The sequence below is a fragment of the Zingiber officinale genome, chromosome 2A (genome assembly GCF_018446385.1).
Source record: "Zingiber officinale cultivar Zhangliang chromosome 2A, Zo_v1.1, whole genome shotgun sequence".
Taxonomy (NCBI): Eukaryota; Viridiplantae; Streptophyta; class Magnoliopsida; order Zingiberales; family Zingiberaceae; genus Zingiber; species Zingiber officinale.
The window spans coordinates 150823812-150840253 of NC_055988.1; the positions used below are offsets into that span (position 1 = coordinate 150823812).

The window sequence follows — 16442 nt, forward strand, 5'->3', positions numbered from 1 at the left end:
GAGGATGATTCATTGATGAGGACCCTTGATTTAGATGGACCCTACTTATTTAAAAATGGGATCCATCCAAATCAAAGGTCTTTATGTAATGGATCATCCTCTTGCGGACCAGAGGATCCCTACTGCTAGCGCATGAGGTGTTGCCATCATAAGATATGAGATTCGAATCTCAACAAAACCGAGGTAAATGTCTCTCTTATGTGCTAGTCACTATTCCAAAGGCTAGTAGTCGTCTGTCATTTATCTCCTCCGTGTTAACCCATGATTGACGGGGACGCTAGAGTATTCGTCTTTTTACCACCATAAACTAGGCCGGAGGCCTACTTATTAGAGGCCCAGTACGTGGCCCGTTTCAGATATGCACGTTTCGCTTGATCTCGAACGATTGCTTACGTTGTCCCCAGGGCGTAGCACAGATGGGGAGTGGTTCGGACGCTGATCTGGTAGTTCCACATTTTTCGAACGAATTGCTTACGATTAGCGAACGCTTCCGTAGGTCAACCAAAACCCTAAACCCCATTGCGTCTGCAACAGTCGGGAACATTCTAACGGCGATTTTGACGCCGGACGAGGTAAGTTCGTTTTGGTTGTTTAGGTCTTCATCTCCTTTCCTTTTCCTCTCCCCTTCTCAAGGCGTTTTTTTTTTTTTGCTCCCTCTCTTTTCGTTGTCCTGGAAATTGAAGTCGCTGTTCGTCGTTCTCTCTTTAGGGTTCGCCATTTTTTTTTTGTGTGTTTTTTTGGTTCTGGAAATATGCTTTAAGTTTATTGAAGGTTAATGTTTGATTCGAACTGGTTTCACCAACATAACGTCTGGCGTTTGTTTTATGAGATTTAACAGAACGTTTGATTAACTGACGTTTCAAAAGAGTGACTTTTCTGGGTACTGATTATACAATTGTTATGGTGGAGTAATCGATAAACTGATGACGTATAATTCTATGGGTCCTTATTTCACTTTGTGCTTGTTCTTTTGTTTTTTCATTGGATACTTCTATTTTCGTGAGTGGAAGAACCTGCATTTATATACAAAGGATGGATTGTGATGTCAAAGAGTTATTTTTTGAGCGAATCATAGCAAGGTTGTGATATTTTTTGGAACTATTTAACTTGCACATAGATGTGATCTTAGAGGCAGTTGCTTTTCCCAATGCAAGATACCATAAATATGCTTTTAGAGGATGCCGCTTCGTCTAGAGAAATTATGCTAGAGAGTTGTTGCAGCTGGACTATATCTGTCTGGGGCTCATTCAGGGTTGGGCATTTTACTATGAGCGTTTTCATAAGTTTTAGAAAGAATATCCTAGAATCTGTCTTCTTAAAATATTTACTTGATTTTGAAAAGACTATGGTTTTCAATTTTTCTTGTTCTAGTAAATCCATCTAGCTTTAGTATTTGGGTAGGTATTCTGAGAATGTTCTTCAAAAATCAGATAAGAATTTATCCTGGAGTATCTGGATTTTATTATTATTTTCACTTGGCAACTGCATATTTGTTCGTGACTCTCCTTCTCCTACGCTAACCATTTTCAATTTGTTAACAATCAGGATCATCTGATATCCAATTACTCATTTATAGTTACTGGTTATTTCATACTTAACATTATTTTCGAGTTATGGGCTCATGCCTTGTTGTTATCTTGTTTTGATTTTTTAATAATTAAATTTAATAGAAATATCAATCTAAGGTGATGTGTATGCTCGGAAATTTTAGTCTCTATATATTTGGATAGCAGCATTTCTGCCTCACTCATAAATCTCTATTAATTAGGTTGACAATTGTTGATACAAAATGTCTCGGGTTTATGTTGGGAATTTGGACTCAAAAGTCACAGAAAGAGTTCTGGAAGATGAATTCCGAACATTTGGTGTTCTTCGAAGGTACTCTACTGTCAAAATGCCATTATTTTTGCCTGACAGTACCTTTTGAAAGTATGGTATGCCTATTGATGGAATTATTTAATAACACAACCTGTTGTTGGAGTTATTCTGCATCATGTTCATGTTGTTTTAGACATTCCATTGCAATGTGAAATCACAAAACAAATTTGACAGATGTTGGCATGAAATCCAATTTGGTACTTGGTGCATGATACATGAATTGTTAAGTAAACCATTGTTCTAGGCCTCAGTTATCTTTTGCATTTTCTTTGAACTGTGAAATTAAATCATTGCTTTGTCCTATTATTAAGAATGCATACATTTTTTTCCCCTTTATTACATCAAAACTAGGTGTTTGTTGCCTATACACATAATTTCCTTTCAAATTTATTCGTATTTATCCTTGATCTATGTTTTTATTTGATGTACTCATTGCTCCAGATTTTGTTGATATTAGTGTAGTAGAATTTATCTGAAACTGTCAGATTTTTTCTCCTTGCACATGCCCCCAAAGTGAACAGGATGGGCTGTTATTGTCTTTTATTTGGCTCAAAATGTGCTATGTTATATTCCAAACGTTATTGTATGAACATTGCAGTGTTTGGGTTGCTCGAAGGCCACCTGGTTATGGCTTTGTTGAATTTGATGATCGAAGAGATGCATTAGATGCCATTCATGATTTAGATGGTAAAATTTGCTTTTTTAACTTGTTTTTTTACATGATGAATTTGTTAACACATCTGAGTATATTTGCACAAGAATTAAATACTTGTTTTCTTTTTCATATTCTCATGACATTATCTTCTTCCATTTTTTGAATTGTCAAAAACTGCGCTATTTAACTTTCTGTCTGAATGGCACAAAAGCTATTTTGAAAAATACTTTTTGAGAGCTTAATTCTGTCATGATCTAGTAATTTTGTTTTATTTTATTTAATAGAGGTAGAATGCTAGCTTGCTGACCAAGTTGGTATTGCAGCTTGTTTTGCATCAGTTTGATCATATCATTGTTACTTCTCACGCATCATGGAGTCCTTTCTTAATCCTCCTAATGCTTTCCTTATCACCTCCTTCCAATGTCTGCTCACATTGGATCTACATCTCCATTTCATTGCCGGTGGATCCCCATAACCATTGTTCTTCAAAATGTTGTGTTGCCTGGGACAACACACCCAGTACATTCATTTCTGCTGAGGACCGAAACCCTGTCTTGGAATGAGATTGCAAACCTTGCCACTAACAGTGCTGCACTGTGCTACGTCCCTGTTTGAGTCATGCTGCATCACATGTTTTACTCACGCCTTAAATCAAGGATGGACATTGTTGCAAATGATGAAATTTTACTTTAGTGAGCCTGCTGTCTTATGCATAAGAATCAAGTAGGAGCGGGTTGCATTATGCATGATGCATCATGCATTTGCAGCAACAGGAAGGGGAGAAGATTAGACTATTGAGATTTAGAAAGTTCTTATTCTTCTCGTTAATAGGCCCAAGTTCCATGTAATTCGCTCAGCTCTGGCAATTCTGTGGGCAATTAAACAGGATTGGTTTTTATGCACTTGTATATGTGCATGAGATATTATTAGTGATGCCAAAGAACATATATTTTCAGTGTGGTTAGAGTTAGGGGTGCAAATGAATCGAATCGAACCGAATAATATGAAAATATTAATATTTGAGTTCGAGCTTGAAAAATATATATGATATTCGAAGCTCAATTCGATACTCGAAAATACAAATAATTTTGGCTCGAGCTCGATTCGAAATAAAATTCGAGCTTGAGTTCGATTCAAATTGTTCAAGCCTTGATTCACTATAATTTGAGATGACTTAATTTGAATTCTGTTCGAATTATTCAAACCTTAATTTGAATATATTTAAGTTTAAATTATATAAAAATAATTAGAATTTGATTCGAATTCGGCTCGCGAGCCGCTCGTTAACATTCAGACAAAATATTATAGGTTCGAATTCGGTTTGAAAAAATTATTGAACATGTTCGAGTTCGGCTCAAATTCTATAATTTCAAATATAAATCGAATATTTTTAGAGCTAGCTCGAAAAGCTCGCGAACCGGCTCGATTCGTTTGCATCCCTAGTTAGAGTTATGTGGGAAGAGCTTGTTATGACTTGTGTAGTTATTTTCTGTAAAGGATTTTTTAAGGATGCACTCCTATGCACAAATTTTACTTTTTAGGTCCAGGTTTTTCAACTGTAGAAATTTCCAATTAGAGAAATTTACCCATATAATATATAATTTGCAATTGCACTTTGTTTAGTATCTTCACTCTTTATGGTAGAGGCAAGTGCCTGTCAGTTTTAGTTTCAATTATAATTTTTTATTTTTTCTTTTGATTATTTGCTGTCATTTTTAGGTCTTTATCAGTGTTTATCAATTATGTTTTTTCTGGCTTTTTTGATAGGGAAACATGGGTGGCGTGTGGAGCTTTCTCGTAATTCAAAAGGTGAAGGTGGTGGACGTGATAGGCGTGGACAAGGTAGTGGTGGGGACATGAATTGTTATGAATGTGGTGAACCTGGTCATTTTGCCCGAGAGTGTAGATTACGCATTGGATCAGGTGGTTTAGGAAGTGGAAGGCGGAGAAGCCCTAGTCCACCTCGCTATCGCCGTAGCCCTAGCTACGGTCGAAGGTATGTTTTTTCTTGTTTGACATTGATTATTATTTTTGTTTGAAGATTCATTGACAGATTGCAGTTGTGACAACAAATGTTTTGGTTCAACTACTCTCAATTTTATTTATGGTTCACATACTCTCAATTTTATTTGTTACTTTCAGCCCTACCCTGTAGCCTTTTCTGCAGGTGTCACTATGTAGAACAGATGAATATAGTTTTGTACTTCACATTACCCTATGATACCACTTTGTTAACGTTGATTGCAATTACTATTTGAAATCTTGCAATATGATTTTATGCTCTGATGATCTGAAGGCACAATATCTGCATCTCTTTGTAAAAACTATAGCATGTGCTGTCGGACATGTATAAAGCTTTAACATAAAGGTATGAAATGTATGGAGTTTTCTTTTTTTTTTTTAGCAGAAGTCGAAGCCCGCGAGGGGGAAGATCTCCTCGTCGTCGCAGCTATTCACCTAGGAGTAGGTCACCAGCACGTCGTAGAGATTCTCCTTATGCTAATAGGTATGTCAGCTAAACCCACATTCTTGCATTGATTACCAAATTATCAAATAATCTTTACTTTACCCTTCTCACATAATAAGTTAGCCAAGGAAATATATGACTGCAGAACATTTCTGATGCTAACACATACAATATGGTGAGGGAATATATTTAGCTTTTTTGCCATTGGCAGAAGTCAAAGCCCACGAGGGAGAAGATCTCCTCGTCGCAGCAATTCGCGGAGTAGATCCCCAGTGCATCGACAAGATGGTTCTCCTTTTGATAATAGGTATTCCCTATAAGCTCTCATTTGTCATGTACCAGTAAATTCATTTGGTCTTATTTAACAGTCCTCGATCACCATTCATTTCAGAAGTCCTGGCCCTGAGAAGAACTACAGTCCTTCACGGGCAAATGGTCATGAAGAATCTCTTAATGTCAACGGGTACTGCTGGTTGCTTTGAAGTTTGAGCATGGATGTCTGCTTAACTGAGTGAATTGCGTGTTATTGTGGTCAACAACTCATGCCGAATAATTTTTGCAGGGACGGGCAACGGAGCAGGAGCAAAAGCTAAAGTGCACATAGTGCATCTCAGAAACTGTTAAAGAAGGGACCTTGGAACATCTTTAAATCTCCTATAGTTTAGTAGAACGATGAAGCTTTGGATTCTTCCATTGGCTGGAGCACTCTCCTCAGCTTTACTGGCACATGGAGAGGTTACTTTTCTAGTTCACTATTCTGTTTTGTTTGTTTCTTTTCCAATACTGAATTCAATACTTGAATGTCGTAGCCGATTAATCATGTTTTAAGATTGTTAGTTTAATGTTGTTAAGTCAATGCTATTAAGGTCTTTAACAAAGTGATTACCCTATTTGTTTTTGTTTGAGGTGTGTGGAGTTCTGCCAAGATATAGAACGGCCACTCCGCGGGCTCTTCTTCTCGACACTGTCTTGGCATCACTGCTTCTCCCAATCTGTTTCTGCCAATCTTTCTATTTCTGCCAAGTGCTATGGCATCTACTCAAAATTGGTACTCCATCAGAACTGATGAACTATCGGCAGAAGTTAGAAAAGATGTGAAACTTTTTTCTTTGCACTGTTAAGGATTTGGGGCTTTGCTAGGGTTTACCAATCTCTTGCTTCTTTGCTGGAGTTTTGTATGGTGTTTAGTTGTGTTCAAAGCAATCTATTGATGACAGTTAAGTTGTTTTTCGGCATTCCACCATTTGGATCCACCCTTTCTTACATTATAAGGCGAGAACAAGTTGAAATTTGACTACGAAGCGAAGTTCCTTGGCGAAGAAAGAAAGAAAGAAAGAGGGAAAAAAAGGGGAAAGAAGAGAGGGAAGAGGTGGCTTCTGCGCACTCTCCATCTTTAGCACTGGTGCAGGAACTCCAACCGATATGGAGATGGGAATGAAAGTACTCGATGGAGTGAATATAAGAAATGAGGATGGAGAATATAGAACCCAGACCTATTGTCATTTTGTGTATTCAATATTGCAATGTACTTATTATATTTTTATTATCTCAATTATAAGTGACTTATATTTTATAATAATTTTTTTAGTAATCTCTAAGTTTAACTTTTGCATATAGAATCAAATCGAGCTATTATTGAATACTAAACTTATTTGTAAATACTTGGTTCATCTACAATCCTTTTCATTGGTACTAATATCTCCCATCCAACAACACTATTATTTAAATGTTTCCAATCCAACCTCACTGTGGTACTGATCTCTCCAGCCCAGCACCACGAAGGTACTGGTCTCTCCCTTGTTGATTTATCCAATAGAGCATCAGATTGATGTTGATCTCTCTTAACGCAATAACACTATTGTTTTGATTTCTCCAAGTATTGTTGATATTTTCAACCCAGCACCTTAATGGCGCTGGTTTCTTCCAAGCAGAACTACAATGGTGTCTATTTCTTCAACATAGCACTACAGTGATTCTAGTTTGTCCAAAGCAACACCATAGTTTTGATGAACAGGCTATGTGCCATAGTCTTGATGAAGAGGCTGTGTCAATTGAAACAAAGTTATATCTTCATCTTATAGCATCACAATCACTCTTTCACACTATCATTATCTTCCTTACGCTCCCCTCTTCGTCTCTATGCCCTGGAATCTGAATTTCTATACTTTTAGGTCCATTAATGAATTTTAATTAAAACTTATTAATGGACCTAATCATTTCTGATTGGACTCAATCCAAATACATTAGGTTTCTGCCTTGAGACCGAATGTCACCATATCCTAAAGTCACACCCTCTTGACTTAGTAAGTTGTAAAGCATATGTTTTTTAAAAAATCAACCTTTTTGTGTTAATTAATGCAAAGTTATATCCACATTTTGGAGCTTGATAACTACTCTTGCACAACAACACTAATTCCTAAACTCCTCTCTTCCTCTTTTGTCCTAGTTTCAGAATTTTTATATTTTTAGGTCCATCAATAAATTTTAATTAAAATTCATTGATAACCCTAGTGATCTCTGATTGGATACAATCCAAGTGCATTATGTTCTTGGTTTGACACTGAATGTCACCATGCCCTAAAGTGACAACCTCATGACATTCTAAACTATAGACCAGTTGTTTTCAAAAAATCAATTAAAACTGAATAATCACTCTTGCATAACAACACTATCTTTCCTACGCTCTCTTATTCCTCTCCATACCCTAATTTAAGAATTATATATTTCTAGATTCATCAATGAATTTCGGTTAAAATCTATTGATAATTCTAACCATCTTTGATTAGATCTAATCTATATGTTTTAAGTTCCTAGCTTGACACTAAGTGTCACCGTGCCCTAAAACTACATACTCATGACCTCTTAAGCTGTAAACCACTTGTTTTCAAAAAATCAACCTTGACATAAAGTCATATCCTCATCTTAGAGTTTGATAATCACTCTTGTATAACAACACTATCTTCCCTACACTCCCCTATTCATTTCCATGCCTTAGTTTTAGAGTTTTTATACTTCTGGGTCATCAATAAGTTTCAATCAAAACTTATTAATGGTTCTAGCCATCTCTAATGGGACCCAATCTAAGTGCATTAGGTTCCTAGCTTGAAACTAAGTGTCACCATGCCCTAAAGCCACAACCACATGACCTTCTAAGTTGTAGAGCAAACATGTATTCAACTTGGAGCTTGATAATTATGTTTTTACAGCAACACTCTCCATCCTTCCATTCTCATACAATCTCTCTTTAATGATCCATCAATCGAGATATGTAAGGTACAAAATTCTTGCATTTCTAGTCCTCTTGACCATTCAATCGTAATAAACCCTTGTTGTCCCTAAAGTCACCATGCTAGCTGTGATTCGAATTCTCCATGCCTTCCTCACTTATTATAATATTTATAACAAAAATCACAACCACCTCCAAAGCATTGTTAAAGTGGGAATAATCTTTTGAATATATTTAAAAAAAAGTGAAGGTTCAGATGAAATTAGTCACAATTATCTCTTTAAATACAAGATATTTCACATTGTTTAGCTTTATTCCCCGCCTCAAATTCTATGCATGTGCTTTTGTCTCAATTTCTCTCGAATATTTCATCTCATTTTCCATACTTCAGCAGCTTACGTTATTCTTAAAGCAAACATTATGATGCAACAATTTTCTCAATTTCGAATTTTAAATTACAAGAGGTGAAATATGATATTTTATATAATAATTAGCAAACAGTGAGGCCTCTGCTTCTCCATAAATAGCGAAAGCAGGGAGAGTAAAACAGGGGAAACAGAGCAGGGCGAGAGATGGCCGACCGGCGCAGGAACACCACCAGCCTCTACGATAGCTCCGCCTCCCTCTCTGGGAACTTCATTCCGTCGTCTCACTTCGCACTGGGCCGCGACAAACTCTCTGCGGCGGCTGCACCCGGGCCCACGAAGCCCACCTTCCCCGTCGCGGCGCCCCCGCCGGCGGACGTGTGGCAGCTGGTGGTGGAGGAGCCGCCGGCGGCGGTGGACAAGCTCGCGGAGGAGTACATCCAGAAGGTCCGCAAGAGGATGCGAGCTCAGCAGTACTATTCGGGCCCGCCGAACGTGATCGCGCTTCCGCCGCCGCCGAAGTACAAGGTGGTGGCGATAGAATAATTAAGGCTGCGGTTAACTAAACTTTAGCTACTTCTTGATGTACTAATTAAGTGGCCTACTAATAAATAGTGCTGTGCTAGTTGTGGGTATAATACAATAAGATATTTTCACGAAGGGCTGAGTTTGGGTTTGTGAAGTCATTCAAACGTCACCTGCAGCTTCGTGCTTAAACCAACTCCACGATGTTGATTTCTCTAAATCCAAATGCATTAGGTTTCTGACTTGACACTGAGTGTTTCCACGCCCTAAAGTCACATCCTCTTGACTTACTAAGTTGTAGAGCATATGTTTTTTTTTTAAAAAAAATCAACCTTTGTGTTAATTAACACAAAATTATATCCTTATTTTGGAGCTTGGTAACCACTCTTGCACAACAACACTATCTTTTCTAAACTTTGCTCTCTCTTCTATCCTAATTTTAGAATTTCTATACTTCTAGGTTCATCAATAAATTTTAATCCCTAGTGATCTTTGATTGGACTCAATCCAAATGCATTAGGTTCTTGGCTTGACATTGAATGTCACCATACCCTAAAGCGACAATCTCATGACCTTCTAGACTATAGGCCACTTGTTTTAAAAAAATCAGTGTTTGTGTCAATTGGCATAAAATCATATACTCATGTTAAAACTTGATAATCACTCTTGCATAATGATATGGTGCATAAAGGTACGACCTTGTCGTCAGGAGTTAAGGGGATGTGGCAGTCAGAAGTCAAGGAGATGCGATAGTCAGAAGTCAAGGGGATGTGGCAGTCAGAAGTCAAGGAGACGTGGCAGTCAGAAGTCAAGGGGATGTAACACTCAATAGTCAGGAGGGCGTGACTGTCAACAGTCAGGAGGACGTGGTGGTTAACAGCTAGGGAAAGAAGAGGTAGGATAGCTTGATGTCGTCAGACGTAGGATGCCCGGTCGGGTGCTTACAGATCAGGATCCTAGATCTGAATCAGGATGCACAATCGGGGTGATGCCTGACCTACTCCAACTGGTTGGATTTTCACAGCTCGATTATATCCATGCCTGATCCTCTCAGTAGGTTAACTCTCAGTCAGCTCTTGAGCAATTTCACCATAGCTCTCCCTGCCCCTCAAGACTTAGTCCAGGTGCTATACCTAACAGATCATCCCGAGTTGCCCTATTCATACTCGGGCGAGACAGAAGGTGTTACACGACAACAAGGTCAGAGAATCGTAATCATCTGTCAGAGAGAACTACTGTATGTTAGAGAATATTCCTATGGTCTGCGGTCATCTGCGAATGGAACCTTCTTCCAGTCCACAAGAGGGTGTCACTCATCCTCCATCACCAGACATGTCCTGACACCCGACATTCCCTAACATCAGTTAGGCTCCAGAGGTACACACTGTCATATAAAAAGGGAGGTCCTCTCCCTTGAGCAGGTATGCTCTCTCGCACATTCGCACTTGTCTTCTATTTTTCTTTCTCCTTCATACATTGTTCTTTTGGAGAAAAAGTACTTGACTTGAGCTTCGAAGGGCCTACTTTGGGGACTTTTTCCTTGATTTCTGGCCTCTAATGTTCCGTGTGGTTAGCTAAGTGTGCGCAGAGTTCAAGTACCGTCGGCTCAGCTATCGTTGTCCGTCAACACCACGTGGGGGGGCCGTTCTTGTGGGTGCATACGAGAAGGGTGCCCTAGGTGCCTCTCCGTCAACGCTAGCAACAGCTCATCCGACCTTCATTTGACTCATATTCCGGACAGGATCACATAACAACACTACTTCCCCTACACATCCTTATTCCTCTCCATACCCTAATTTCAAAATTTATGTACATCTGGGTCCATTATCTAGATCCATCAATAAGTTTTGGCTAAAATATATAGATGGTTCTAGCCATATCTGATTGAACCCAATCTATGTGTTTTAAGTTCCTGGCTTGACAATGAGTGTCACAATGCTCTAAAGCTACCGACTCATGACCTTCTAAGCTGTAGACCATTTGTTTTCAAAAAATCAATCTTGACATAAAGTCATATCTTCATCTTAGAGTCTAATAATCACTCTTGCAAAACAACACTACCTTCCCTATACTCTCCTATTCCTTTCCATGCCCTAGTTTTATAGTTTTTGTACTTTTGGGTCCATCAATAAGTTTCAATTAAAATTTATTAATAGTTCTAGCTAGTCATCTCTGATGGGATCTAATCTAAGTGCATTAGTTTCTAGCTTGAAGGTCCCTCGGATGGGTCTAGTGGCTAGCACATGAAGTGTTGTCATAATGAGGTCTGGGGTTCGAATCTCGACAAAGCCGAGATAAATACTTCCTTTATGTACTAGTCACTATTCTAAAAGCTAGTAGCCGCCCGTGATTTACCTCCTCCGTGTTGGCCTTGGGATGGATTGACGGGGGCGCTGGGATGAGCATATTCATCTTTTGCCACAATTAGTTTCTAGCTTGAAACTGAGTGTCACCATGCCCTAAAGACATAACTGCATGACCTTCTAAGTTGTAGAGCAAATATGTCTTCAACTTGGAGTCTGATAATTACGTTTTCACAGCAACACTCTCTGCCTCTCCAAATGTTGAAATCAAAATACTATGGTAGTGAATTTGAAAGTTCAGAACCCAAGTGGTGTTGGATTTGAAAGTTCAGCACCAAAGTGATATTGAGTTTTAAATTTCAACGGTTGAATTTGGAAGTTAACACCACATTGATGATGGATTTGAATGTGCAACACTACAGTGGTGTTATATTTGAATGTTCAGCATCTATTTTAACAATCCATCCTTCGATTCTCATACATTATTTCTCTTTAATGATCCATTAATCGAGATAAATAAAGTACAAAATTCTTGTATTTCTAGTCCTCTTAACCATTCAATCATAATAAACCTTTGTTGTCCCTAAAGTCACCATCCTAGTTGTGATTCTAACTCTCCCTGCCTTTCTCACTTATTATAACAAAACTCATAACCACCTCCAAAGCATTGTTAAAGTGGGAATAATCTTTTGCACATATATTAAAAAAAAAATAGTGAAGGTTCAGATGAAATAGTCACAATTATCTCTTTAAATACAAGATATTTCACATTGTTTAGCTTTATTCCCTGCCCTCAAATTCTATGCCTGTGCTTTGTCTCAATTTCTCTCGAATATTGCATCTCATTTTCCACACTTCAGCAGCTTACGTTATTCTTAAAGCAACATTATGATGCAATAATTTTCTCAATTTTGAATTTTAAATTACAAGTGGTGAAATATGATATTATATATATATATATATATAAAATTAATTAGCAAACAATGTTGCCTCTGCTTCTCCATAAATCGCTCGCTCCATCTCACTGACTTGGATAAGAAACAGGGAAGCGAAAGCAGGGGAAACAGAGCAGATCAAGAGATGGCCGGCCGGCGCAGGAACACCACCAGCCTCTACGATAACTCCGCCTCCCTCGCCGTGAACTTCGTCCGGTCGTCTTCCTTCGCGCTCGCCGAGCTCACTCTCGGCCGCGGAGAACGCGCTGCACCCGGGCCCACGAAGCCAACCTTCCCCGTCGCGGCGCCCCCGCCGGCGGACGCGTGACAGCTGGTGGTGGAGGAACCGCGCGCAGCCTCGTACGTGATGGAGCCGCTGGCGGCGACGGTGGACAAGCTCGCGGAGGAGTACATCCAGAAGGTGCGCAAGAGGATGCGAGCTCAGCAGTACTACTCGGGGCCGCCGAACGTGAGCAAGCTTCCGCCGCCGCCGCCGCTGCCGCCGCCGAAGTACAAGGCGGCGCTGGAATAATTAAGGCTACTTAATGATGTACTAAATAACTAGCCTGTTAATAAATAAAGCTGTACTTGTGGGTATAATACAATATGCTGCATGCATAAGCAAGATCCCGTCAATGTAAGATTTTGGAAAAGGATGCATTATATACAATTTTACTTTATTATTATTATTATTATTATTTTTGTAAGAGATTATTTTCGAGATTCAGATATGTAATCTCCGTAAAATGATAGCCAAACGATCATAAAAGTTGTTTTTAAAATTTAAGAATAATTTAAGAGGCTCAGTATTAGTGAAAATTGTAACAATATTCACACCAACTTTCTTATCTAAACTTTTTACTACATGTTTTCTCTCTCCAAAATAAAATTCATTTTCTAAATTTAGATAATTATAATTGTATAATTTAGAGAATAAGAAAGATAGTTGACCTAAATAATTCTTAGATATTCTATTTAAAATTTAGAATAGGATAACTGACCAACTTAAATGTTTGGCTATGATTTCAAGGTTATGCCTGGTTTAGTTAATTGTAGAATAATTTTTTTAAAAAACAAATAAAGAAAAATTTATCAAAATTTTAATAATTAAATAATTAACTTGTTGATATTTGAATTTAAAGAAGGCAACTAATTAAAAGTTAAAGTGAGACTTCCATCTCGCCCTACTTTATTCCAGCGAATGTGGATAGGATTAGGAAGTGATAGATCAAATTTATCCATATAATACAAAAAAAAGAATAATTAACCTGAGTAAATTTATTGATTTGGATTATGATCCTGTCAAGTTCATGGATGGGGTCGGCCATCTGACACGTCCAGGCCAAGTTTTTTGGGTGAGTCAGCCGTAGAGCGAATTGATGGTGGTCGAGTCTTCTTCGGATGAGTTGGGCGTACCTAGGGTGAATCGATGGTGTATGTGGGCAGGTCAATGCATGTCAGGTCGGCTATGGGCAAAGTGATTTCAAGTAGATGGGCGATGAAAAAACTCCAAGACTCTATGAGAGAACTGGCCTAACTCCAAAATAAGGGATTCTAATATGCGGCCTTCAAATGTTGAGAATATCAAGAAAGATTAGGAGTTTATGATAAATCTTTACAAATTTCCTTCAATACTTAAGTGAATCCTCGATGATAAAAAAGTAGTCTGAATAAAAAATAGTAAAAAGACATTAATTTTCTGCTTATCTTCACTCGCGAGAATAGGATCTCCTTTATGCAATCTCGTCTAAGTGAGGATAAAGTTTGATTAGGCATTAAGTGTATATCCCGTGCTCGTCCCACACGTCCTCGGGTTGTGTTTACGTTCCAACCACATCCGTCCATGTCTTGAGGACATGCTTCCGCCACATCCACCCCACGTCCTTGTCTCCGATCAAGCCTCCCTTAAAGTCCAATCGGCGCTATCTGATTTGGCTCGAGTTCTGCTATGTGTTGGACTAAGTCACATTAGGTTTGGACACCGTGACTTGAGCTCTATCATGAATTGGACTAATCTAGATATGTGTTGACTGGGTCAGATTCAAGTCCTGACAAACCGGTGCGTGTATTTCCCACCCCGTTATATTTCATTCTTATTTGAAGCTATACGAACGATTAAAGTGTTCTATTATTCAACGCAACTTCGTACACGGTGAAATAGGTTGAAACTTGAGATTACATTTTGATGTTGAGATCCCGGGATTTTAATGTGATGGGACATACTCTCTAAAATTAAATCTTATCCAAGATATATAACACTTGGGAAGTTCAAAATTATTTATAAAATTAGGTCGTCGTTAGGATCTATTTATGTTTCTCAATTTATTCTAATGGTACATAGGGGTGGATCTAGGGGGGGGGGGGGGCGGCATCGGCGGTCGCCCCCCTTTGCCAGCGATGTAACCCCTAGTATTATAGGATTCCACTAGTAAAGATAGAGGATACCATCCCTTGTTCCGTGTAAATTGCCCCTCTATGTTTGAATTTCTGGATCCGCCATTAAATGGTACGTGGAAATTTTTCGTGAGATCAAACCGATAAATTACCAAAAAATATAAATTATTTAAGTTGTTTGGAGCTATTTCTTTATAATTTCCTATTTTAAGTTTTTTTAGTTGACACCATGTATTTAGTTTTTGTCGATTAATTTTGAAGTGACTTGTCCGATTGTATAAAAGTTTTCCATCGATCATCAGGATAAATCAAGAAGTACTTCTAGTGAACGATCTATGAACTTAGCGTTCTTAGGTTAACCACACATTAAAATAAATTTATCCGTTAATTTACTGAAGCTGATACTAATATTTAAATGCTCGAGAAATTGAGAAACTGCTTTATCATTGTATTATTATCCCGAGAGCTATCTAGAGTTATTTTGTGCCTTAGCCTCAAAGTCATCCAGGCTATTCCATAGTTCGCTTGCGGTATCACCCTATGGTATCACCCTATCCATTCGACATTCTGTTGGGGTTGCAAGGTTGCAAACATAGTCCCATATTGGAAACACATGGGAAAGATCATGGGTTTATAAGAGAAAAAGATATCTCCATTGGCATAAGGCCTTTTGGGGAGAGCCCAAGAGCAAAGCCATGAGGGTCTAGGCCCAAAGTGGACAATATCATGCTATTGTGGAGATATCTAAATTCTTTTCGATCCTACAATTTAACCGCCAACTGTGCATAAGAGGTATGGTCTGATTGAGCCATGTGTGTACAATATTGACCTCGAACAAAGAAAGTGGGGGCTCCTATGTTCGAATCAAGAGGACCAGACACCAGGCAGGAAGTCCTAGTTGCGATTAGGCAAGGAAGTCCTAGGGGCAGGAAGACCTGGTGGGTCGAGGATCGGAATGGTCCTTTGTTTGAGGGGGGGATTGTTGGGGTTGCAAGGTTGCAAACATAGTCCCATATTAGAAACACATGGGAAAGATCATGGGTTTATAAGAGAAAAAGATATCTCCATTGACATGAGGCCTTTTGGGGAGAGTCCAAGAGCAAAGCCATGACCCCCAAAGTGGACAATATCATGCTATTATGGAGATATCTAAATTCTTTTCGATCCTACACATTCGACTTGATAATTTGATACTTTCTACATCCGATTCCCATAGTTTGGATATGACTCCTCCACATTGCTTCTTGTTCTATTTGTAAATCAAACCATGAACAAGAAGCCATTTTCCTTGTCTTCCTCTTGCAATGGTGGCCCAAAAGCTGTAAAGGAGAAGAATAGAATATGAAGAAAAGCATAAGATGACAACAATAACAACAACTCACACCACAATTATTATTATTAATTTTAATTTACATCTCATTCACAACATGTGGAACACACACAGCAATAATGCACAAGCATTTTTTTTTTCTTTTTCATTTATATAAAAATAATAATAATAAAAAGAATTTTAACTTTATTATTACTTTTGTCTGAATATTTAATTCAATGTGGGGATTCTTGTGGTGATACCAAAATGGCAAAGCATAAAAAAGTTTAAAGTCATTTTAACTCTGGAATCCGATCCTTTCCAAAGAAGTGCATAAATAGCATAAGAATTATCAATAATTCAGGGGTTTTTGTAGACACATGAT

At 38.3% G+C, this 16442-nt stretch overlaps 1 protein-coding gene across 4 annotated transcripts; it reads left to right on the forward strand.

Moving 5' to 3' along the window:
• Positions 1–436: 436 nt before the first annotated feature.
• Positions 437–6227, forward strand: LOC122042690 (serine/arginine-rich splicing factor RSZ21A-like). 4 transcript variants are annotated; one of them, XR_006129332.1, is made up of 9 exons: positions 437–572; positions 1769–1878; positions 2477–2565; positions 4301–4529; positions 4938–5039; positions 5212–5307; positions 5392–5463; positions 5563–5735; positions 5907–6227. XR_006129332.1 is itself a non-coding variant. In XM_042602942.1 (8 exons), exons 2-8 carry the CDS (start codon positions 1790–1792, stop codon positions 5591–5593), a joined length of 708 nt encoding a protein of 235 aa, XP_042458876.1. In that variant the 5' UTR covers positions 437–572; positions 1769–1789; the 3' UTR covers positions 5594–6227. The 4 variants fall into 4 exon arrangements, 3 of the variants coding, with proteins under 3 accessions (XP_042458876.1, XP_042458877.1, XP_042458878.1); XM_042602942.1 differs by having other exon boundaries at positions 5563–6227; XM_042602943.1 differs by having other exon boundaries at positions 4941–5039; positions 5563–6227.
• Positions 6228–16442: the final 10215 nt, after the last annotated feature.